General features: G+C 43.0%; 2 protein-coding genes across 2 annotated transcripts; both read right to left on the reverse strand.

The window, feature by feature from the left end:
• Positions 1-1,318: 1,318 nt before the first annotated feature.
• On the reverse strand, positions 1,319-22,745 carry LOC106809403 (uncharacterized FAD-linked oxidoreductase ARB_02478-like). Its single transcript, XM_014812472.1, has 6 exons — positions 22,417-22,745; positions 4,803-5,064; positions 4,296-4,502; positions 2,849-3,440; positions 2,362-2,476; positions 1,319-1,783 (listed from the first exon to the last, which is right to left on the reverse strand). Exons 1-6 carry the CDS (start codon positions 22,623-22,625, stop codon positions 1,507-1,509), a joined length of 1,662 nt encoding a protein of 553 aa, XP_014667958.1. The 5' UTR covers positions 22,626-22,745; the 3' UTR covers positions 1,319-1,506.
• Positions 16,090-19,624, reverse strand: LOC106809413 (uncharacterized FAD-linked oxidoreductase ARB_02478-like). Its single transcript, XM_014812485.1, has 4 exons — positions 19,448-19,624; positions 17,902-18,493; positions 17,405-17,519; positions 16,090-16,801 (listed from the first exon to the last, which is right to left on the reverse strand). The coding sequence occupies exons 1-4, from the start codon at positions 19,601-19,603 to the stop codon at positions 16,525-16,527; spliced, it is 1,140 nt and encodes a 379-aa protein (XP_014667971.1). The 5' UTR covers positions 19,604-19,624; the 3' UTR covers positions 16,090-16,524.
• Positions 22,746-24,278: the final 1,533 nt, after the last annotated feature.

Below are 24,278 nucleotides of genomic sequence, written 5' to 3' on the forward strand. Positions count from 1 at the left end.
AGACTTGCACTAATTTGAGGCGCGGGTCGTGGGTACAACGACCGGTTGCGACCAACGTACGACGGTACCAGGTAGGAGCGGCGAGCACCTTGTACGTTGCCCGCTGTATGATGGCCGTTTGATAAACTCCGCCGCATTCTTGTTGAAGTTAATGTGTTCGTACCATTTTGAAATGCCTTCTGTCCACGCTGAATTATATGTGCTCTTAAGTATGTAGCTAATGTCTTCTGGGTCCATCGCCGGCCGTCCCTGCCGATTTGCCCGATTAATGTGCCAAATTCCCCATGTCTCTATCTCAAAGCTAAAACACCGTACTACATTTCACCACGCCCTAAGAAAAGTCGATGAAATCGGCTTAGCCCATTATCCCGACTGGAAGAAAACCCTCGATGAATTTTTGAGCGGATGGCTTATGTGAGTCACGGACAATGTGAAGAGCTGTACTATCATCGTGACATGTCTGATTGTAACTGTAACCGCTAAACAACCGTAACTGTAACTGTAACCGTAAGTATAGTGACCCGCTCCAGCAAAACCAGGATTAAGTAGGAAATTCTACAAATTGAGTTATGTGAATATCTAAATAGATCACATAATTACCTTTAAAATGATATATAATATTTGGCTATATCTAGAGAATTGACCGATCTACAGCAATTTGAAGATCGGAAACCGACTTATTCCGGAATATGCAGCTTTTGAGATAAAGCGTTCCGGGTAAGGGGCCCAGTCGGGGATAAGCGGTCTGGTGCCGGTCTGAAGGGCGCCGTCGCCGCTCAAAATGTATTTATATTTATATTTATTTTTAAATTAAAAATGACCATAATATTCTAGAGATTATTATAATCGTACTATACTGATAACATAACCACAACCGCAAAATAGCATAATTATAGTCAACCCGCAACCGTAACATTATATACACACATATATCACACATATATAGGGGAACCCGGGGCAAAGTGGACCGAAGAAATTTGGTTGGCCAAAACGCTGTGAAAAAGCGAGACAAAGTGAAATGTTTGGCTCTAATCCTTTGGCTTAGGACAAGAACTAACAGGCGGTACAAACAAAGTTAATTTAAAAAACGACTTTATTGAAATATACAAAATTATAAAATTTATAAATATTTTATTTTGACCCAGACTCCCGAGGCAAAGTGAAACCTGTTATGGGCACTCCATGTATATTGTGTCCAAAATGTTGCGTCCTCTTTCAGTGTCTAACTCTGAACATCAAATTCATAGTTGCGTACCATTTTGCCTAAAATATGAAAGAAAAATGCCATTATAGGACGCTTATACAATAATTAAATGGCCGCATCACGTCAAGATGGATTTTCTGTGTGTGTATGTGACTTGCTGCTACTGATAACTACTAATAATGTTGATTCAACACACGCACTCCTTCGCAACCATACTACACAACACTAATCTATGAACATATTATCCCCAACCGCTTCTACAGAGTAACAGAAATTTACCTGTCGACTAGGAATATTCTATTTTAGATTAAATGCGCTGTTATGAGAGCCGTCAGCAAGAGTGAGCTACATGTATAGTACAGTTGTCGCCCACTGCCGGTTGCTACCTTCTCCCAGCCAACGCATTGTTTACAATTGAACACGTTATTGGGATCATGTTTCTTCTTGATCTCGAGTAAACGATCGTACTTTGGTCCCCAGAAATCGTCAGCGTAGTTCGGGAGTTCGAATCCCGGTTCGTTGTAGTACACACCACGGCCATATTTGCTCATCATGGGGTTCCACTCATCCTTGAGGAAGCTGCAGACCAAGATTGAGATGGGAATATCATGCACGCTATGCTTTCTATCTAGACATCCTATTTCTTGGTATTTTGTATCGGGAAAAAACACATGTACTTAATAATTATATCAATGGGTAAGGAACAACTCGTTTCCGTCGTTAATTGAGTTCAATGGCGGTCACTATAAGGTAATACCGGTTACTGCTATGTTCTCCTTCTATTCGCAGTTTTAAATTCTGATTTTGAATAACATTTTCTTCTCCCTTGGCTGTTTATAAAACCCTTTTTCGTTATCTTACTCTTCTGTCTCTCCCCACAAACTGTCTCCCCCTCTCGCTCCTCTATCCCCCTTCGCCCTCTCTTTTCCCCCCTCGTTCACGCTCTTTCCTCGCTTTCTCCTCTTTTTCTCTCTCTGTGCTCTTACTGCTTTCTCCTCTCTACTCTTTCTTTCTCTCTTCTTTCTCTCTTCTTTCTCTCTCCTCGTTCTTGTCTCTCTCCTATTTATCACTCCTCCTCCCTCCCCTTCTCCTTCTTTCACTAGCAATTCCATTCCTCGCATCCTCTATACGAATACTACGTGATTACAGATACGTACTTGAGCAGGCTTTCTTCGCCATATTCGTTCCATGTTCCTGCGCAGCTAGATGACAGCGTCGCGTCACGCATGTCGTCGCTAACCGACGTCGTGTTACGGTTGCCCGATGCCAGACCTTGACGAACGAGTGAAACGAGTTAGCTCCGTCGATATCTACTTCTAACGGTTACCGCTAATGTTATGTGATGTAATGTCACGCACGTTATTAGTGTTAAGAGACGCGACGAATTTCATGTTATTATTATTATTGACGCCCTATACGTAGCATACTGGCGATCATATGGTTAGACATCCTGGTGAGCCCTGGTTTTGGTAGGTTAAGCTGATCGGTGAATTTTATGCGCCGCCCGTCTAATACATACATACATAGATACACATTCATAAAGGATTTTCTACCCAATATATGTAAACAGGGTTGACTGTCTGGTGGCCTGATCTACATTACGTATTCTCATGCATGTAAAACTGTCATGTGCGCAGCGCGTACCTCCGACATGCACCATCGTGCAGGAGATGTGGGCAAAGTCTTCCCCTCTAGTCGCTCCATCGTACATTAGCTTCGACATCTCCTGTGCGAAGTCGTTTGTGAGAAACTCCATCTGTTGCAGACGACTGTCCATTCCGAGAGGAAAGCCCGTGGGATCGTTGACGTCCTTCTGATATTCCCAGAAATCGGTGAAATCCGTAAAGGCGACGGAAGCTTGCCATTCGGGGCGGAAGGTCGTTAAGGGCATCACCTGCTCTCGTTCCGCGGTGGTTGCCTTGCCGTTGTGAAGCAAGATAAATTGCACGCTGCCAGCCGTGAATCCCACCGGCGTCCGTATTCCTGCAGATGGGATAATGTACCCGCTCCAGCCCATGTCCATGTTTGGCAGAACCTCGTCAAAGTAGAACGCCATCACGTCGCCTGCGTACACCTTATTCTTCTCGACTTCATCGTTGAACTTGAAGTTAGCGTAGAGCCTTGTGAAGCCCGTCTTGGCCTTGTGCAGCTTCACTGTAAACTCGGTGATGACCCCGAAGGCACCGCCGCCGCCGCGGATGGCCCAGAACAAGTCCGGGTCATCACTGGAACTTTCCTGCAGCAATAGATTGACGTATATAGTAGTAGTTCAGCAAATAACTGGTACATTTTGCATTACACCAAAGCTGCGCGCAGCAATATTGGAGCGATACCGATAACTAATCAATTTTGTATCGTGTTGTTGTATCAATGGTGCTTCACTAATCGCTGCATACGCAGAATGTCATGCTTAGATCCATTCACTGTAACTCACACGCATTTTTATCTCAGCATTCGCTCCTAGTACCTATAGCCTGTAGCCCTATAGACTATAGCCCTATAGCCTGAGTTTTTTCTTATGGAAGAGAGCACAGTTTTGTCCCGACTGACTAATAATGAAGAAGCATTGACGTGTTGGCAAAAAAATATTTATCGTTAGCATGTTGTTTCTACGATTCGAGCACTTTCAGCATTTTGATATAATTTAAAAAGTATGCGCATGTTCATACTTTTAATGGAATTTATTACATTTTCGAGCAAATATACCAAACAGAAAATGTCAGAATGTACTATTATTATGATAATGCTAATTCGAGGAACATTGGGGACGGTCTGCAGCTCCCTTCGCCGCACGCTTATGCGATTAAAATGTTCTTTTTGTAACGTTTCACGAAACAAACCACACATATACGTAGAGTAGACTATTATAGGCGAAAAGTATCGCTACCTCATTTAATACATTTATTTTGAGCTTATATACTAATACTTAATAACTTTATTTATTAAGCTCATTATTTTGTTTTGTTCTAAAATCGAAGTCGATTCCGTTTTTCCGTAAAGTCTTAGTTAATCTCACATTAGGCTACGGCAAACGTGCAGGTCCTGCATATAACGATGTCATTCTCGCTAGAACCGCGTGCACGTAGCCTACCTTTCCGTCAACGTCTGTTATGATGGTGCTGTCCTGCTTTAGTTGAGCGATGCTGCCGTTGGCAAGCACCATGGTAACGCCGATCACGTTATCAGAGCCGAGACCGATGTTTCTGGTGTTCGGTCCGTGACCTCCTCCTACCAGGTAGCCACCCATCGTGACGGTGGGGCAGCTTCCCGCCGCCGCCAAATACTCTTCATCATTAGCCTATACAAAGATGAACAGTCATGAGCTGAACAAGCAAGCATTAGGCGCGCACGAATCCGCCTAATAACGGTGGGCGCTATTCAAACAATATTCGTAAATAAGGAAAATAAAACACGACTCTGGCAAGTATTTGTTTAAGGATATATAAGCTAGTACTAGCCAGACGACGCGCGTTAGCTAGTGGGCGTGTATGGTCACGATGACCGTTGGCTGAACATCGTGGTGATGGAATCGCCTGCTTGACCGATGAAGGCAAACAACACTCGGTCACTATAATAGTATTATCAACGCGTTTACTACCTTCGGGTGAATCATGGCGTTCGTCACAGCTGGCTGCACGATGGCAATCGCTCCCGTGTCTGATAGAGTAGGAACATTAGTCTTGATCTCCATCGCTGTCATGGCTCCTAGGTTGATGAGAAGACTGCCGTCCTCTGCGGGCCTGCCGACGAAGCAGTGACCAGACGACGCGACCGTGATGCGGATGTTGTGCTCGTTAGCGAACAGAACTGCTTTCTGCACATCCTCGGTTGTACGCGCTGTGACGACCATTCCAGGCTTCCTACAGAAAAATTAAGACCAATAAGCGATTTTACTAGATAGTTACAATTACAATGCAAGTGATCGGTTCCAATATACGGTTACAATAGATAGTACGGACCATACCGGGCTTGCTACAGAAAAGTACAACTTGTGATATTAGATAATTCATACAGATGGATTGACAGACGGACGAACGGACTGACAGACACACAGACAGACAGGCCGACAGAGCGACCGACAGACAGACAGACAGACAGACCGACCGACAAACAGACAGACAGACAGACAAACAGACAGGCAGGCATGCAGACAGATAGATAAATAGATAGACAGACAGACAGACAGACAGACAGACAGACAGACAGACAGGCCGACAGACCGACCGACAGACAGACAGACACACACACGCACAGACACACAGACAGACCGACAGACAGACAGACAGACAGACAGACAGACAGACAGACCGACAGACCGACAGACCGACAGACAGACAGGCAGACTGCCCGACCGACAGACAGACAGACAGGCAGGCGGGCAGGCAGGCAGACAGACAGACAGACACACAGACACACAGGTAGGCAGGTAGGCAGAATCAGCAATGCGTAACACTGAACGGCAATTTTACTTCGACCTTCGCCGCGCATTTACGGTATAATCTGTAGGTTCTGAAGCTAGGCGAATACGCCGCTGTTTTTTTACAATGTAAAGTGTAGGCTATTATCATAACCTACCTGTGCATCATGCAGGCGTGGTTGCGTGCTGTGTGTGCGTGAGTGTGCGTGGGTGTAAGTGATCGATCACATGCGTGCGCGTTTGAGTTTGAAACACGGGCCTTGAAACGTTTCAAAAATAACATTATGGTAAATACACACGAAATGTATTTACTACCAAAGTCTTGATGTTTCTCTACTCTCTTTCGCCTATTATAATTGATATTTTTCTGCAAATGCCATTCAAATGCTCCTCTGCAACACACAAAAACATCACACGCACGCCCCTGTGCACAAACAACAAAATTGCAGAGAATTTTGTTTGTAAAATGTATAACATATAATATAGAGCGTATGTGTGTAACGTAAATTTTGTTTGTGTAAAATTATTAATAAATAAATTTGTTATTTCGAAGAGGCGTGCGTGCTGTATACTAGTGTGTTGCAGAGAAGCATTCGAAGGGCATTACAGGAAATTATCAGTAATATTATCGCCTATTGAGAGAGAAGAACAACTTTTGTACTCAATACATTTCGTGTTTATTTACCATCATTTTAATATTGAAACTTTCTGAAGTGCCTGTGGTGCGTATACGCACGCGTGCGAGCTTGCTTGTAGTGTGCATGCGTGCGTGCGTGCGTGCGTGAGTCCAAAAAAATGTACATAGCTGATTCATGCAAATGGCATCTATCAAAAACGATGCATCATCAACTGAGCTTCTAATGAAAACAGTCACAGATAGATGGGGGCATCAACATAGATCTGCTGAGACAATTCCACTTTGCCCCGTGTTCCGCTTTGCCCCGGGTTCCCCTACGTACATTATATCACATCGTGTCTCCGTAAAAATGCACATATAATATCATCGTTCTGATATACTGGTAATCACTATGGTAATACTAATAACATAGTATCCGCGTACAATCGTGGAAAACATATCGTGTCCCCTCGGAAGGACACCACGTCGAACCGTCACCAATCACCTACTAAAACCGCGTACAATAGCTAAACAATCGCGTATAAAAGTCAAACATTACGTACAATATTTTGGAAAGAAATCGCGTACTATAATTTTTTTTTTTTTATTGCGGGTAATACGTGACAATCGCGTACAAAAGTGAAAAATCGCGTACAAAAGTGAAAAATCGCGTACAAAAGTTACAATTCGCGTATGAAAGTGATAATTCGCGTAGAAAAGTTATAAATCGCATACAAAAGTGAAAAATCGCGTAAAACGTCATTCGCGTAAAACGTTATAATTTGCGACAAACGTTATAATTCGAGCATGACCGCCTCTTCATAAAGGAGTAATATGGTATCCGCGTACAATGGTATCGCAAAAATATGCCTAAAAAACGTCTGCATCCTAACATGTTAACCACATGTAACACCTCTCTACCAAAAAGCTCTGCTCGTCTTGAAATGAAAAATACCCGTTTACTTACTTCAGAGAAATTAATGCCTGGTAGGCGGGTAAACATACATACATACGTATATTCATTTAGATAGGCTGTGAAACAACTGTGTCAGCCTTCAAATTTGTTCCGTGTGTCGCAAGTATGAACATCGAAATAACATAACACGCATACCACGGTTGACTGCGACGCATTAGTATAACATGTCACAGATCACAGCAGCTGAGACAGCACCCGAGATATCAGCTGGATAAGGGGTCTACCGCTGGCGTGCAAGCGAGAAAGAGCGCATGGATGAACGACACTGCCATACGTATTACGGGTGAGTGAAGCAATCTTGTGTCGGCAGCTATTTTCAATTTTCGTAATTTAACTGGAAACTAGTTTTTAAACCGCATGTTTTATAATACACGAGTGTGTTAGCGAAATACTAAAGCACTTTTCCTACCTATAATTCCCACCCAAACCACCACCCCCACCACTACCGCCTGGCTTACGAGTTTCTAAACTGCGTCGTACAATGCCACAATTCGTACCCAAATACGTAGAATAGTACCGGTCTGTGTAGTTAAGAATGCGTCAGGTATATACGCATTTACTTGCAGCAAGAGGCAAGGTTGGCTGTTATAAAGCCATAACGACTCAAGGCATATAGTCTTAAGGGAATGAGTCGAGGTGCTAGTTAGACGCACCAGTTAATGTGAGAGAGCGGGAGATACTCTTCTAGACTCGCTGAAAATGGTCCACGAAAGTAAAAGTGAGACGATAGCGAGAGTATTTCGAAATGACGGTACTTTAACGAGGCCAGCAAAGCCCGGGCCTATAGTGTAGCAGCGCAGCAAAATACACTCGGCAAGCCATTCAATTGTAACCGTTGAGGGCACCTACGTGGTCATTTTATTCTTATATACAAGGGTTAAAAATGTCACCCATGTTAGATAAATTGCCACTCACATTACAGTGTAAGGTTCACTGGGAATGTACCCCTAGGGCCCAAAACACCCATCCCCATTTACCTGTTTTACACGTAACACGGAACAAATTTATAATAATAAAGGCCGACACACTTGTTTCACAGCCAATGTATGTATGTATGTATGTATGTATGTATGTATGTTAGGCACCCGCCGATACTTCAGACATTAATTTCTCTATAAGTGAGTAAACGGGAATTTTCATTCAAGACGAGCAGGGCTCTTTGATAGAGAGGTTATTATATCTGGTTACGAAGGCATATGATCCAGACGATGAGAAGATGACCGACGAAGACGTGGCACATCTGTGAAAATTCACCGACAGATGCTACAGCATTGGCAGTCCTGCCCGATCGACCGACGCGCCTGCCACCGCCACCACAACTACGGACCCCTCGCTCGAGGGTCGTCGCTCCCTACCCGAGCGCATACGACGATCGGTTTTGGATGGGGCCTAAACGTGTAATGATTGCTCAAGCATTGTTCGTGGGTTGCTGTTATCGTTGTGTTTATCAATTGAGGCTGGAACAAACTCTCCCTCTAAGCTAAACGAGGGTTTATAGGCAGTAGTAGCGAAGTGAGCAAAACGGGTATTGTCTCTCATGTTAATATTATGACTCAATTATATTCATTCTCTAATCAATTTTTTTTTCTCTCACTTCTTTACGTTTGCACGGTCTCTTTTATACGGCGAACTATAACAGTTGTACGCGATTATAACTTTTTGTAAGGCGCGATTTTGTACAAACTTTTGTACCGGCGCATTTGTTTACTTTTATATGCGGATTGTCAGCGTATGAGTCGCGCGATTAATCAAAAATCTATTTGTATCTCGATTTTTCAGTATTATATCGCATTTTTGTGGAGGCGATTCAGTGACAGGCTTCGACGCTGGTGTCCTTCCCGACGGGGAGCACAATATGATTTTGTATCATTGTACGCGGATACTATGTTATTCGTATTATCATAGTGATTTACCCAGTCATAATCAGCAGTGACATTACACGTGCATTTTACGGACACGCTACGCACGATGTGATTGTAATGTTAGCCGGCTTGCGCGGTTGACACTATAATTGATGCTATCTGTGGCGGTTTGGTATCCCTTTCAGTATGATATTATTATATACTTAAGCGGTTAGCAGGTTACACACACAGCATTGTTACGATGATAGTACACAGGCCGTTCACGATTTGTTCAGCTGGCGTCGCACCATAAGCCATTTGGGAAAAACATTTATTGACGCGGTTTCCTAATACTCAGTCAGGAGAACTGAGGCTAAGCGATTTCAAATCGACTTTTCTTAAGGGCGAGGTGAAATGTAAGTACGGTGTTTTAGCTTTGAGATAAGAGACATAGGAATTTGCCACATCTAAATCAGTAAAATGTGCAGGACGCCGCGATGTCGACCCAGAAGGCATTAGCCAGTACTAGTACTAGAAGAGCACAGCCATAATTCACTGGACAGAGTAGTAGCATTTCTCTAAATGGTATCGACCACCATTAACTTTTCAACATAACCCATGCGGTGAGTTTATGCAACGGCCATCATTTAAGCGGGCATGTCGTACACGGTGGCTGCGTCGCTCCTGACCTGGTAGCCGCTCGTACGTTGGTCGCGCATCCCGGCTCGTTTGTTAATCCTTCCCCCACGCGCCTACTGCGCCATAAGTTTAGTGGAAGTTCTAATCAACGAAGGCTCGCGACAACGATGCGGACTGGTTTAAAAGAGATAGGTTTTGGGGACAAACGAGTGAGACCGCCGGAACCGCTAACTGATTACGCGCACAACTGTTTTGCTGTGCTGTTCATCCTGCGTCATAACTAAGTGCGCAAGAGCGACATGCGCTCAAATGACTGTGTACTGTAGGCCGGGTATGTCTCTGAATAAACTCACTGGCAACCGAATCATAGTGTCGCCCCTCCTACCCGCACCTCAGCTGCGTTCGCGCTCAGCAGCATATATATATATTGGATACCTACCCCATACAGATAATATAATATACTATGATTTAGCTTAGGCTTTGCTAATACCGGTAGTACAGTAATAAAGATACCAAGCTGGTGGTAACTTTAATGACTTCGCGCTTGATGTTATCATGGATATGCGTCGAGCGCGAGCGTAGTGGTGGTGGTGGGGGCAGAGTGGGGGGAGGGGGCTCTAATAGCAAAAGCAGTTGCCGCGAGATGGCGCGTGCAAGTGTCATCAATAATTAAAGATGGCATCACCCTTCGTGCGTGATAACCTCACTCCATTGAGTTGCTGAAATCCAAGTATATTCAGGCAGGCGAGAATTTCGCTCAGCTGTGAGTTAACACATCTGCATTGTAGGTTGCCAGGCAATAATTATGATTAGAATAGTGCCAGTTCACCACCATGCATGCGTAATTAGCTGCCCCATGTTTTTGACTACCCACGCGAGCATTCAGGGTTCATTACAGTGTGCTAATACAGGGTGCTACTTAGGGTGCTAATACAGACTGCTTTAGAAAAGAATATGATTTAAGGCGCGTAACCCTTGTTTAACAAACATTTGCCTTTGCAATTGAACTGTGCAACTGTAGCCTCACATCCACAATAGCAAAGGCAGTTCAGTCCTTTGTTAACAGTCAACAAATCGATGTTTAACCCTCCTCTTAAGGGTCAAAAAGTTATCCGACACTTACTCTTCGCATGTCAGCGGAAAGTACATTTTATGGTCCTTTCAATAAAGCCATAAAAATGCTAGGTCACCGCTGAAACAAAAAGGTTTTCAATCGCTCTGTCAGACCATGTTCTCAGAAAATGTCTAAAATCTGCCCTGTGTCCCATTGACCTTTGACCTGTGACCTCCAATTTTGGCTCAGTGATGGCTTTTCCTACCATGATGCTATACACCGACTATCACGAGCCTAGGTCGAGCCGTTTAGATTTGTGCCGCAATTCTGCATTTCCTCCCTATACCTTAAGTTAAGGAGGGAATGTTCTCCTTTCTTTTACACCTATTAACCTTTGACCTTTAACCCCCAGCTTCGACATCTCAACTCGTTTTGACGATCCCCACCCCCGACGTCCCGAATATCGTGACCGTACGTCGAGCGGTTAAGATTTGTGCCCAACTGTTGACGCACGCACGGACGCACGCACGGACGCACGGCCGGACGGACGCACGCTTATGCGATTCTACAAGCTGCATCTGACTACGTCAGATGAGCTAATAAAACCGTACTTGACACCGCTTACTCAACTGTTACGTCTACTCTCTACAAACCATTCAATTGTATAGCGTAAAATCAGCCACGGCGAATTGCCGGGAAAGCGACTGTCCAGAACGCAAACCGCCCATGGCTTTAATTTGTTCCTCCAGGCAAAATAACTTAACTACGAACCTGATATGAATATATTTCGTTCAGCGCCAAACACTACTTCTTATGTTCTTATCTAGCGCAAACCAACGGCAACAAAAAATCCATATACCTTTATTAGATAACAACATTACCGACGTTCGGATACCGAGAACTCGTAAAAATAAAGAAATCCATTTCTGAGTACGTTCTCGCTTAAAAAAATGCACAATTCGAATAAAATGTGATTTCCTATAGGCATGTAGTAGACATGCCTATAGACACTGTTTGACCCCATCACCTACCGCAGTTTTACGAGGTTTAAATATCTGCCGTATTATAGTTAACGAAGTGAGTCATTGTTCAACATTTTCAGATCTATGACTGCTTCTGTGTATTTGCTTATACATGTGTATAAAAGTGTATAATTTGACCAAAGTTATGTAAGAATATATTTCAGAGCATCGTACATTACTTCTTATGTCTGTATTTATCATGACGATTTCGGGTATTGTTTTGTATGTCCGCACACTTATACACATGTCTTTGGAAAATACATATGTAACGTCATAACAACTGGACAGTGTATGTGCATGAAGGCTCTACGTGACCTCGAACGTCTATTCGTCACCTTGCTGACGTGAAGGTTAGCAGCTTCAAGTTGAAATACGCGTGGTAGCTTCGGATAGCTTGTTGGGGCATCTTTGAACTAAGAGAACAGGAAACAAGAGGAGAAAGGTATGAATGGAGAAGATGGTTGCTGCGTGGGGTTAAGGTTGGAGAGCGTTCTAAGATTGACAAGGGAGAGGAGTGGAGCATAACGCTAGGCGGCGCACGTAATACGGCGAGAATAGCAATATTATAATTGGTTACTGCATACAGAACAACGTAAACGACAAACGAAACCGAGTTGCTATTTTATCGTTCATATTCGTCTTATAAACATAGAGCTGATATATAATGAATTTAATGAGCAATAGTTAATATTCTAATTGATTACTGCATACAGTGATAATGGCAGTGCATTGGATAAACGACTGTGTTGTCATGTTTTAAACGTCCAAATTCGTCTTAATGAATATACAGCTTATAACAATCATACTGTTGATAATGATGGTGGTAGCATTATTTTTTGTCTCGTGCAAGTTACGATACCGGACATTTCCTTCTCATATAACAATAATCTTTTAGCACCGATATGTCTAAGAAACATAGATTGTTCTCGGATTATATGTTTTATCTCAGACGGTCATGTCAGCAGGTGCGTAGCTCAGACGCGTACCACCGTGCAGGACATGTGGGCAAAGTCTTCGCCTCTAGTCGCTCCATCGAACTCGTTTTGTGAGAAACCATTTCTGTTGGCAGACGACTTCCCGCACCGACAGCATCATATCACCTAGTGTTAAATAAAGGCGATCGTTCGACGAGCGACCATCAACACATCAACAAAATAAAAGATTAATGGAACCGGAAGCTCGGGTCAGAGTACCGAATTTTTTTACGGATAGTTGCTTATATCTATGTTGCTGTCTATTTCAGTGCGCAAAGAGCGATGTTCTTAGTAAAACTCTTGGATTCACAACGTATGTCTTAACAAAACATAAAGATATTGGTTATATGCTACAGAATAGGCTATACTCAATAACCGCTCGTTTACATGGGCACAATATATTATTATATAAATTGCGTACTACACACACACACACACACACACACACACACACACACACAGCACACACACAAATACAAACACACCACACCACACCACAACACACAACACACACAAACACACACACACACACACACACAACACACACACAGCACACACACACACATATATAATATAATATATATATATCAAGAACTAATAATAATAATAGTAATAATAAATATATAGTATTTATTAGCTATTGATATATATATTATATATCGCATGCTTTAACGCAGCATTGACGTGTATGCGAGTATATATAGTATGGGAGCAACGAGCACCTTGTCATGATTTAATTGTACGCTGTAAACATTTAGATATCTTGAGATGAAGTTGCACATGCGTTTGCTTGTTGGAACGCCAAATCGCGACTTGTTAATTAATATTAAATTCATGATATACAGCGCATGCCCATGTCATGTATTTCAACATTCTCCCTCTATGCTACAGTATGGGGAAACAGAATGCCCTTTAATTATATAATTGACCGCTGCATTTTGTTTATTTTCAAAAAGTTACTCATGTGCACATGGTGTTATAAGTACAAAACCGTAACTCCCTGATTTTTTTTAAATATAACAACGAATCACTGAACCTGTTATTTGGACATAGGTATTATACTACAGTATAGAACGCTGTGTTATTTACGATTTAGTTCAGCTCTACAGTATTAGATGTTTTTATGAGGTTTTGCTTATATAGATATGTGCTTACACTCTCATATAATTTCAATACTTGACACGAATTAGATTAACATCAAGACAGAAGATCAGCTGGGGGACATCGTAACATCATAACATCGTCAAGGGATCAAGACTATTGTATTGTAGTGTATTTTATATTGTATTGTATTGAGTTAGTTTCTGGTATTAATTATCATGCTTGTATTATTTTGTATTTCAGGTTATGCATTGTTGGTATTTTATTGAGTTGTTGTGTTGCGTTTTATTTTTTTATCTTTTTAGGGTTTCAGAAAATTTGTTTTGTTTGAACAGATGGTTTTACTTGGCAATTTGTGTCCAGTATTGAAATTATATAAGAGTGGTCAGTGAGATTTGTCGGTGGGCAGTGTAAGCATAGGTATTGCACTAATCGTGGTCAGTGCAAAGTTTTGTAAACATTGTTTTTTTATGTGGGGAGGGAGAATGTGTTCAGTGAAAGGGTTATTGTATTAGTATGGTCGACGGTACGTGGAATTTTATTTAATGTCGGTCTCTATTCGTCAGGAAGAGGTAGCGGGTGTGTGTTTGGGTGTGTGTGTGTGTGTGTGTGTGTGTGTGTGTGTGTGTGTGCCGTGTGTGTGGTGTGTGTGTGTGGTGTGTGTGTGTGCGCGCGCGCGCGCGTGTGTGTGTGTGTGTGTGTGTGTGTGTGTGTGTTTGTGGTGGGGTGTGTGTGTGTGGTGTGGTGTATGCGTGGTGGTGTGTGTGTGTGTGTGTTTGTGTGGGGGTGTGTGTGTGTGTGTGGGGTGTATGTGGGTATATGTGGGTATGTGTGTGTGTGTGTGTGTGTGTGTGTGTGTGTGTGCGTGTGTGTGGTAAGTGTTGTGTGTGTGTGTGTGTGTGTGTGTGTGTGTATGTGTGTGTGTGTGTGTTAGATATGGTGTGGTATGAAGGTAGTTAAAGAGGAAATTTAGATCAGCGGGACGCTGAATCGATGATGGGGTCATCGTTTTGAAGAAGGGGGAGGTAAATGTAACATGTGTTTTACAGATGTTTACATAGGCCTACATTAGTAATTTTAGCTAGATTTAGTTGTAACTAGAGCACTCGGAGAGCAAATTTTAATTGGATAATTAATTAATTGGATCCGGATTACCACCAAAATGTAATCAATTCTAAGTTACCCCATTTGTGACCTATCCTGAAAATGTAATTAATTAATTAATTAATTAATTAGATCCGGATTACCACCAAAATCTCATCAATTCTAATTTAGCCCATTTCGGACCTATCGTGAAAATTTTATGACAATCCGTCCATAACTGTTTCAGTTGTACACAAACCCACAAACCCACAAACACACAAACGAACAAACACACGCCGGTAAAAATATATGGGCTGGGCTGGGGTAGAGTAAGTCAGTTAGCATGTAGGTTATGAATGGTAGGTTGCGTGTGCAATGTAACGTGTTTGTTTAGAAATATTAGTCTAAACAGGGGGCAGATCGGATACATGTGTGAACGCATATGTGGTGGTTAGAATAGACAAAGCGCTAGGCAGTTAATAGTTAGGCAGGGTGAAGTTGTGTGTAATTGGTTAAGAAAAGTTTGGACTTGTTTGTGATTGGTGGAGAGTTTGTTATAAATAGAGATTTGAAGAAAGGTCAGCAGGACTTTGTTGGAGGCTGGCATTCGAGTAGCGTGTACCGTGTGAGACCTGTATTATTTGTAAACAATAGATTCTTTTAGTAAACACAAAATATATACTGTTTCTTGATTATTTTACTCTAAATTATTTTATTTAAATCTTGGTGTAACTTCCACGTTACAGATACACTCGGTAGTTTGAGTAAAGACGTACGACTTCTCAATAATTCGCGCACGTCTAAACTCTGACATGGGTCTTTGTGGTATAATATTAGGAAGCGGGGTCGCCCTGTGAGTTAAATCAGCACTAGATAGCACAGTAACAACTTTCTTATTTAAACGTTGCTCATACATAAAATTGTGTTTGCCTTTCAATAAATGTAATTTGCGAGACAAGATTGAGCAAGACAAACATAATAAGTTTGAGTACGCTAACGTACGTAGCGGTAATAACGCTACTGAGTAAACTAAATATTGAATGCCTGCATGGTTACACGTGACACAAACTATCGTGCATAAAAAACAAAACATTGAGTATTTTATTTTTGCCCATGACAGCTAAATTTCTTATGATTTGGAGTGCAAACTCTAAAGCGTACATTTATTTGAATTAATATTTGCATTTATTTGCTGTTTTCTAGTCCTGCGTAAACTCTTAAAAGCCCGTTCCGGAACTCACTTGTCATAATTTCGATGAACGATGACGATAGAATATTGCTCACAAGCTGCCGCAACTCTAATTATATTCAGGGTATAACAGCATCAATGTTTCGCCTAAGAGTTATGATTACTCGCTTATTTGAACACGTACACTGCTGTCCAGAAATAAAATCAGTGAAGATGTCAACTGCATTGATAGAGCACTTTTATCTGTATGTGTATGTGACTTGCTGCTACTGATAACTACTAATAATATTGATTCAACACACGCACTCCTTCGCGACCATACTACACAACACTAATCTATGCACATATTATTCCCAGCCGCTTCTACAGAGCAACAGAAATCTACCTGTCGACTAGGAATATTCTATTTTAGATGAAATGCGCTGTTATGAGAGCCGTCAGCAAGAGTGAGCTACATGTATAGTACAGTTGTCGCCCACTGCCGGTTGCTACCTTCTCCCAGCCAACGCATTGGTTACAATTGAACACGTTATTGGGATCATGTTTCTTCTTGATCTCGAGTAAACGATCGTACTTTGGTCCCCAGAAATCGTCAGCGTAGTTCGGGAGTTCGAACCCCGGTTCGTTGTAGTACACACCACGGCCATATTTGCTCATCATGGGGTTCCACTCATCCTTGAAGAAGCTGCAGACCAAGATCGAGTTAGGAATGTTATGCACGCTATGCTTTCTATCTATAGACGTCCTATTTCTTGGTATTTTGTATCGGGAAAAAACACATGTACTTACTAATTATATCAATGGGTAAGGAACAACTCGTTTCCGCCAATGGCGGTCATTATACGGTAATACCGGTTACTGCTATATTCGCCTTCTATTCGCAGTTTCAAATTCTGATTTTGAATAGCATTGAACTACCTACTACCTTGGCTGTTTATAAAACCCTTCTTCGTTTTCTTACTCTTTTGTCCCTCCCCACAAACTGTCTCCACCCCCTCTCTCCTCTATTTCTCTCGCTCTCTCCCTCCCACCCTCTTACATTCTCTTTCCTCGCTTTCCTCTTTCCCTCTCTCTCTCTCTCTCTCCTCTCTCTCTCTCTCAGCTCTCCTATCTTCTCTCTTTTTTTCTCTGCTCTCCCTGCTCTCTTTCTCTCTTCTTTCCCTCTCCTCGCCCTCGTCTCTCTCCTCTTTCGTACCCCTCCTCTCTCCCCTTCTCCTTCCTTCGTTAGCTATTCCACTTCCCATCATCTACAGTTCTACACGAATACTACGTGATTATAGATACGTACTTGAGCAGGTTTTCTTCGCCATATTCGTTCCATGTTCCTCCGCAGGTAGATGACAGCGTCGCGTCACGCATGTCGTCGCTAACCGACGTCGTGTTACGGTTGCCCGATGCCAGACCTTGATGAACGAGTAAAACGAGTTAGCTCCGTCGATATCTACTCCTAACGGTTACCGCTAATGTTATGTGATGTAATGTCACGCACGTTATTAGTGTTTAGAGACGCGACGAATTTCATGTTATTATTATTATTGACGCCCTATACGTAGCATAATGGCGATAATATGGTTAAACATCTTGGTGAGCCCTGGTTTTGGAAGGTTAAGCTGATCCGCGAATTTTATGCGCCGCCCGTCTAATACATACATACATACACATTCATAGATACACATTCATAAAGGATTTTCTACCCAATATATGTAAACAGGGTTGACTGTCTGGTGGCCTGATCTACATTACGTATTCTAATGCATGTAAAACTGTCATGTGCGCAGCGCGTACCTCCGACATGCACCATCGTGCAGGAGATGTGGGCAAAGTCGTCCCCTCTAGTCGCTCCATCGTACATTAGCTTCGACATCTCCTGTGCGAAGTCGTTTGTGAGAAACTCCATCTGTTGCAGACGACTGTCTATTCCAACAGGAAACCCCGTGGGATCGTTGACGTTCTTCTGATATTCCCAGAAATCGGTGAAATCCGTAAAGGTGGCCTCGGTTTGCAATTCGGGGCGGAAGGTCGTTAAGGGCATCACCTGCTCTCGTTCCGCGGTGGTTGCCTTGCCGTTGTGAAGCAGGATGAATTGCACCCTGCCTGCCGTGAATCCCGCCGGCGTCCGCATTCCTGCAGATGGAATAATGTACCCGCTCCAGCCCTGGTCCATGTTTGGCAGAACCTTGTCAAAGTAGAACGCCATCACGTCGCCTGCGTACACCTTATTCTTCTCGACTTCATCGTTGAACTTGAAGTTAGCGTAGAACATTGTGAACCCCGTATTGGCCTTGTGTAGCTTCACTGTAAACTCGGTGATGACCCCGAAGGCACCGCCGCCACCGCGGATGGCCCAGAACAAGTCCGGGTCATCACTGGAACTTTCCTGAAGCAATAGATTGACGTATTTAGTAGTAGTTCAGCAAATACCTGGTACATTTTGCATTACACCAAAGCTGCGCGCAGCAATATTGGAGCGATACCGATAGCTAATCAATTTTGTATCGTGTTGTTGTATCGACGGTGCTTCACTAATCGCTGCATACGCAGAATGTCATGCTTAGATCCATTCACTGTAACTCACACGCATCTTTATCTCAGCATTCGCTCCTAGTACCTATAGCCTATAGCCCTATAGACTATAGCCCTATAGCCTGAGTTTTTTCTTATGGAAGAGAGCACAGTTTTGTCTCGACTGACGAATAATGAGGAAGCATTGACGTGTTGGCAAAACAAGATTTATCGTTAGCATGTTGTTTCTACGATTCCTGATGTCAGGCTACTTCCCAGGTGCTGAAGCTGCAAATCAACAGCGCCGGGTGTAGTATGTTAAGCTCAGAACCCCGTCTTAATATAAATTATAAATACAGCACTTTCAGCATTTTGATATAATTTAAAAAGTATGCGCATGTTCATACTTTTAATGGAATTTATTAAATTTTCGAGCAAATATACCAAACAGAAAATGTCCGAATGTACTATTATTATGATAATGCTAATTCGAGGAACATTGGGGACGGTCTGCAGCTCCCTTCGCCGCACGCTTATGCGATTAAAATGTTCTTTTTGTAACGTTTCACGAAACAAACCACACATATACGTAGAGTAGGCTATTATAGGCGAAAAGTATCGCTACCTCATTTATTACATTTATTTTAAGCTTATATACTAATACTTAATAACTTTATTTATTAAGCTCATTATTTTGTTTCGTTCTAAAATCGAAGTCGATTTCGTTTTTCCGTAAGGTCTTAGTTAATCTCCCATTAGGTTACGGCAAACGTGCAGGTCTTGCATATAACGATGTCATACTCGCTAGAACCGCGTGCACCTAGCCTACCTTTCCGTCAACGTCTGTTATGATGGTGCTGTCCTGCTTTAGTTGAGCGATGCTGCCGTTGGCAAGCACCATGGTAACGCCGATCACGTTATCAGAGCCGAGACCGATGTTTCTGGTGTTCGGTCCGTGACCTCCTCCTACCAGGTAGCCACCCATCGTGACGGTGGGGCAGCTTCCCGCCGCCGCCAAATACTTGTGTGTGTGTGTGTGTGTTGTGTGTAGTGTGTGGTGTTGTGGGCTGGTGCGTGTGTGGCCGATGCGTGCGTGCGTGTGGGTTTGTTTTAGATATTGGTGTGGTATGAAGGTAGTTAGAAGGGAAATTTTAGATCAGCTGGGACGCTGATCGATGATGGGGTCATCGTTTGAAGAAGGAGGGGGAGGTAAATGTAACAATGTGTTTTACAGATGTTTACATAAGGCCTACATTAGTAATTTTAGCTAGATTTTATTGCTAATAGAGCACCGGAGAGCAAAATTTTAATTGGATAATTAATTAATTGGATCCGGATTACTACCAAAAGTAATCAATCTAAGTTACCCATTTGTGACCTGATGCCTGAAATGTAATTAATTAATTAATTAATTTACATTCTGATCCGGGATTACCACCAAAATCTCATCATTCTAAATTTAGCCCATTTCGGACGCTATTCGCTGAAATATTTTTATGACAATTCCGTGCATAACTGTTTCAGTTGTACACAAACCCACAAACCCACATAACACACAACACGAACAAACACACGCCGGTAAAAATATATGGCTGGGCCTGGGGTAGAGTAGTCAGTTAGCATTGTGGTTATTGATAATGGGTAGGTTGCGTGTGCAATTGTAACGTGTTGTTTAGAATATTTAGTCTAAACACAGGGCAAGATCGGATACATGCCTGTGACGCATATGTGGTGGTTAGAATAGACAAAGCGTAGGCAGTTAATAGTTAGGCAGGGTGAATGTGTGTGTAATTGGTTAAGAAAAGTTTTGACTTTGTTTGTGATTGGTGAGAGTTTGTTATAAATAGAATTTGAAGAAAGGTCAGCAGGACTTCTGTTGGAGCTGGCATTCGCAGTAGCGTGTACCGTGTGAGACCTGTAATTAATTGTAAACAATAGATTCTTTTAGTAAACACAAATATATACTGTTTCTGATTATTTTACTCTAAATTATTTATTTAAATCTTTGGTGTATACTTCCACGTTTACAGATACAGCTCGGTAGTTTGAGTAAGACGTAGCGACTTTCTCATAAATTCCGCACGTGCTAAACTCTGGACTGGGTCTTTGGGCATAAATATTAGGAAGCGGGGTCGCCCTGTGAGTAAATCCAGCATAATACACAGTAAACAACTTTCTTATTTAATAGCGTTGGGTATACATATAAATTGTGATTTGCCTTTCATATAAATGTAATCTGCGAGACAATGATTGACGCAAGACAAACATAATAAGTGTGAGTAGCGCTAACGTATCGATAGCGGTAATAACGCTACTGAGTAAACTAAATATTGAATGCCTGCATGGTTACACGTGACACAACTATCGTGAAAAACAAACTTGAGTATTTTATTATTTGGCACATGACAAGCTAAAATTTCTTATTGATTTGAGTGGGCAAACCTTAAAGCGCTAATTTATTTGAATTAATATTGCATTTATTTGCTGTTTTCTAGTCCCTGGTAAAACTCTTAAAAGCGCGTTCGCGAGAATCACTTGTCATAATTTTCGATGAACGATGACGATAGATATATTGCCTCACAAGCTGCCGCAACTCACATTATATTCAGGGTATAACCAGGCATCAATGTTTCGCCTAAGAGTTATGATTACTCGCTTATTTGAACACGTACACTGCTGTCCAGAAATAAACAGTTGAGAGTGTCAACTGATTGATAAGAGCACTTTTATCTGTATGTGTATGTGATTGGCTGCTACTGATAAACTACTAATAATATTGATTCAACACACGCACTCCTTCGCGACGCATACTACACAACACTAATCTATGCACATATGTATTCCCAGCCGCTTCTAGCAGAGCAACAGAAATCTACTGTCCGATCTAGGAATATCTATTTAGATGAAAGCGTGTATGAGAGCGCAGGGCAAGAGTGGCTCATGTATAGTACAGTTGTCAGCCCACTGCCGCGTTGCTACCTTCTCCCAGCCAACGCATTGGTTGCAAAGGAACACTGTTTATTGGGATCATGTTACTTTCTGATCTCGAGTAAACGATCGTACTTGTGGTCCGCCAGAAATGGCAGGCGTAGTTCGGGAGATTCGAACCCCGGTTCGTGTAGTACACACCCCGAGGCCATATTTGCGCCGGGTCAGGGTCGGGCCGCGGCCCCCCCTATGGTTCGCCACTCATGCCTTGATGAAGGCTGCAGGACAAATCGAGTTAGGACATGTTATGCACGCTATGCTTTTCTATCTATAGACGTCCTACTTTCTTGGGTATTTGTATCGGGAAAAAAACACATGTACTTACTAATTATATCAATGGGGTAGGAAACTCGTTTCCGCCATGGCGGTCATTATCACGGTAAGTACCGGTTATGCTATATCGCCTTCTATTCGCGTTTCAAATTCTGATTTTGAATAGCATTGAACTACCTACTACGCTGGCTGTTTATAAAACCTCTTCGTTTTCTACTCTTTTGTCCTCCCGCCCAATACTGTCTCCACCCGCCTCTCTCCTCTATTCTCTCGCTCACTCTCCCTCCGCACCCTCTTACATATCTCGTGTGTGTGTGTGTGTGTTTGTGTGTGTGTATGTGTGTGTGCGCGCGCGCGTGTGTGTGTATGTGTGTATGTGTGTGCGCGCGCGAGTGTGTGCGAGCTCATTTGTGCGCTCGGGGTAGCGTGCGCGTGCATTCATGTAGGTCGCTCCTGTGTGCGGATACGAGTACGCACATGTGTGCGAGAGAAAGTCGAAAACAGTGCTTGTTAACATAACTTTCCCACTGTCCTTACCTTTGCTGATACGTGTTCAGCATCGTACACGCTCCCCAAAACCACGCGCCAAGGTCTGGAGTCAGAACATTTGCTGCTGTAGAGAGAGATTTGTCGAATTTCTCTATTGTTTCCGCACTCGGCCAGCACGTTTCATCAGGCATGCAGTAGTGTCTACCGTTCACCATGCATACCATTACGGCGATCGCCACTACATCGAGCACTCTCATTTTAGCTGCCGTGTTTCCTTCCACCGCACGGATGCTGGCTTATAATCCTGCGACTGCTGTGCACACCTACCGTCGACACGCCCAGAAAGAAATGCGCCAACAAAACCCGCACCCAGGTGTACACATGCTCGCGTCACACCCTCGACCTTTGCCATGCGCACCCACCTCTACCCGATGTGGCCATTACCCTGAGTACCTTATGCGATGACAAAGACCTCGTGATATTATAGATCGCGTGCGCACTGTACACGCTATGTATCGTACATTGCTGGCCTAGATACACTAGTTGCTGGCCACTACACGACAGCAGACACATTTCGGATTTTCCTATAGGTTACAAAGGTGTTCATATGATATTGAGCGACGATTACATAGGATCAAGAGCGTATAAAGAAGGGAACACGTTCAAATTAGTCGCGGACGGGCCGACGGCATCGCCCCCATCGCCGGGACAGCTCGCTAGTCCGACGGATAATGTTACGGTTGCGGGTTGACTATAATTATGCTATTGTGCGGTTGTGGTTATGTTTTCAGTATGATATTATTATATACTTAAGCGGTTACAGTTACAATCACACATGTTACGATGATAGTACAGCCGTTCACATTGTCGGTGGCTCACATAAGCCATTTGGGAAAAAATTTATTGAGGGTTTTCTTCCAGTCAGGAGACTGGGCTAAGCCGATTTCATCGACTTTTCTTAGGGCGGGGTGAAATGTAGTACGGTGTTTTAGCTTTGAGATAGAGACATAGGGAATTTGGCACATTAATCAGGAAAATGTGCAGGGACGGCCGGCGATGGACCCAGAAGGCATTAGCTACATACTAAAGAGCACACATAATTTAGCGTGGACAGAATGCATTTCAAAATGGTACGAACACATTAACTTTAACAAGAATGCGGCGGAGTTTATCAAATGGCCATCATTAAGCGGGCATCGTACACGGTGCTCGCCGCTTCTACCTGGTACCTTTGTACGTTGGTCGCGACCGGTCGTTGTACCCACGACTCGCGCCATAAGTTAGTGGAAGTCTGAACAGGTCGCGACGACGATGCGGACGGGTTAAAAGAGATAGGTTTTAGGGACAACGAGTGAGACGCCGGAATCCGCTAACGAGTACGCGCACACTGTTTTGACTGTGCTGTTCATCTGCGTCTATAACAAGTGCCGCAGAGCGACAGCGCTCAACTGACGTGTACTGTAGCCGGGTATTCTTCTGATAAACTCACTGGCAACCGAATCAAGTGCGCCCTCCCGCCACCGCGTTCGCGCTCAGAGCATATATATATATAGGATACTACTAATACAGATCTAAAATATATGATAGCTAGGCTTTGCTATACCGGTAGTACAGTAATAAAGATACAGCTGTGTAACTTTAATGACTTCGCTATATTAACATGTTATCATGGATATGCGTCGAGCGCGAGCGTAGTGGTGGTGGTTGGGAGAAGGTGGGGGGAGGGGCGGGGGCTGATGGCTCTAATAGCAAAAGCAGTTGCCGCAAGATGGCGCGTGCAAGTGTCATCAATAATCAAAGATGGCATCACTCTTCGTGCGTGATAATCTCACTCCATTGAGTTGCTGAAATCCAAGTATATTCAGGCAGGCGAGAATTTCGCTCAGCTGTGAGTTAACACATCTGCATTG

The sequence above is a fragment of the Priapulus caudatus genome, unplaced genomic scaffold, assembly GCF_000485595.1.
Source record: "Priapulus caudatus unplaced genomic scaffold, Priapulus_caudatus-5.0.1 Scaffold14, whole genome shotgun sequence".
Taxonomy (NCBI): Eukaryota; Metazoa; Priapulida; class Priapulimorpha; order Priapulimorphida; family Priapulidae; genus Priapulus; species Priapulus caudatus.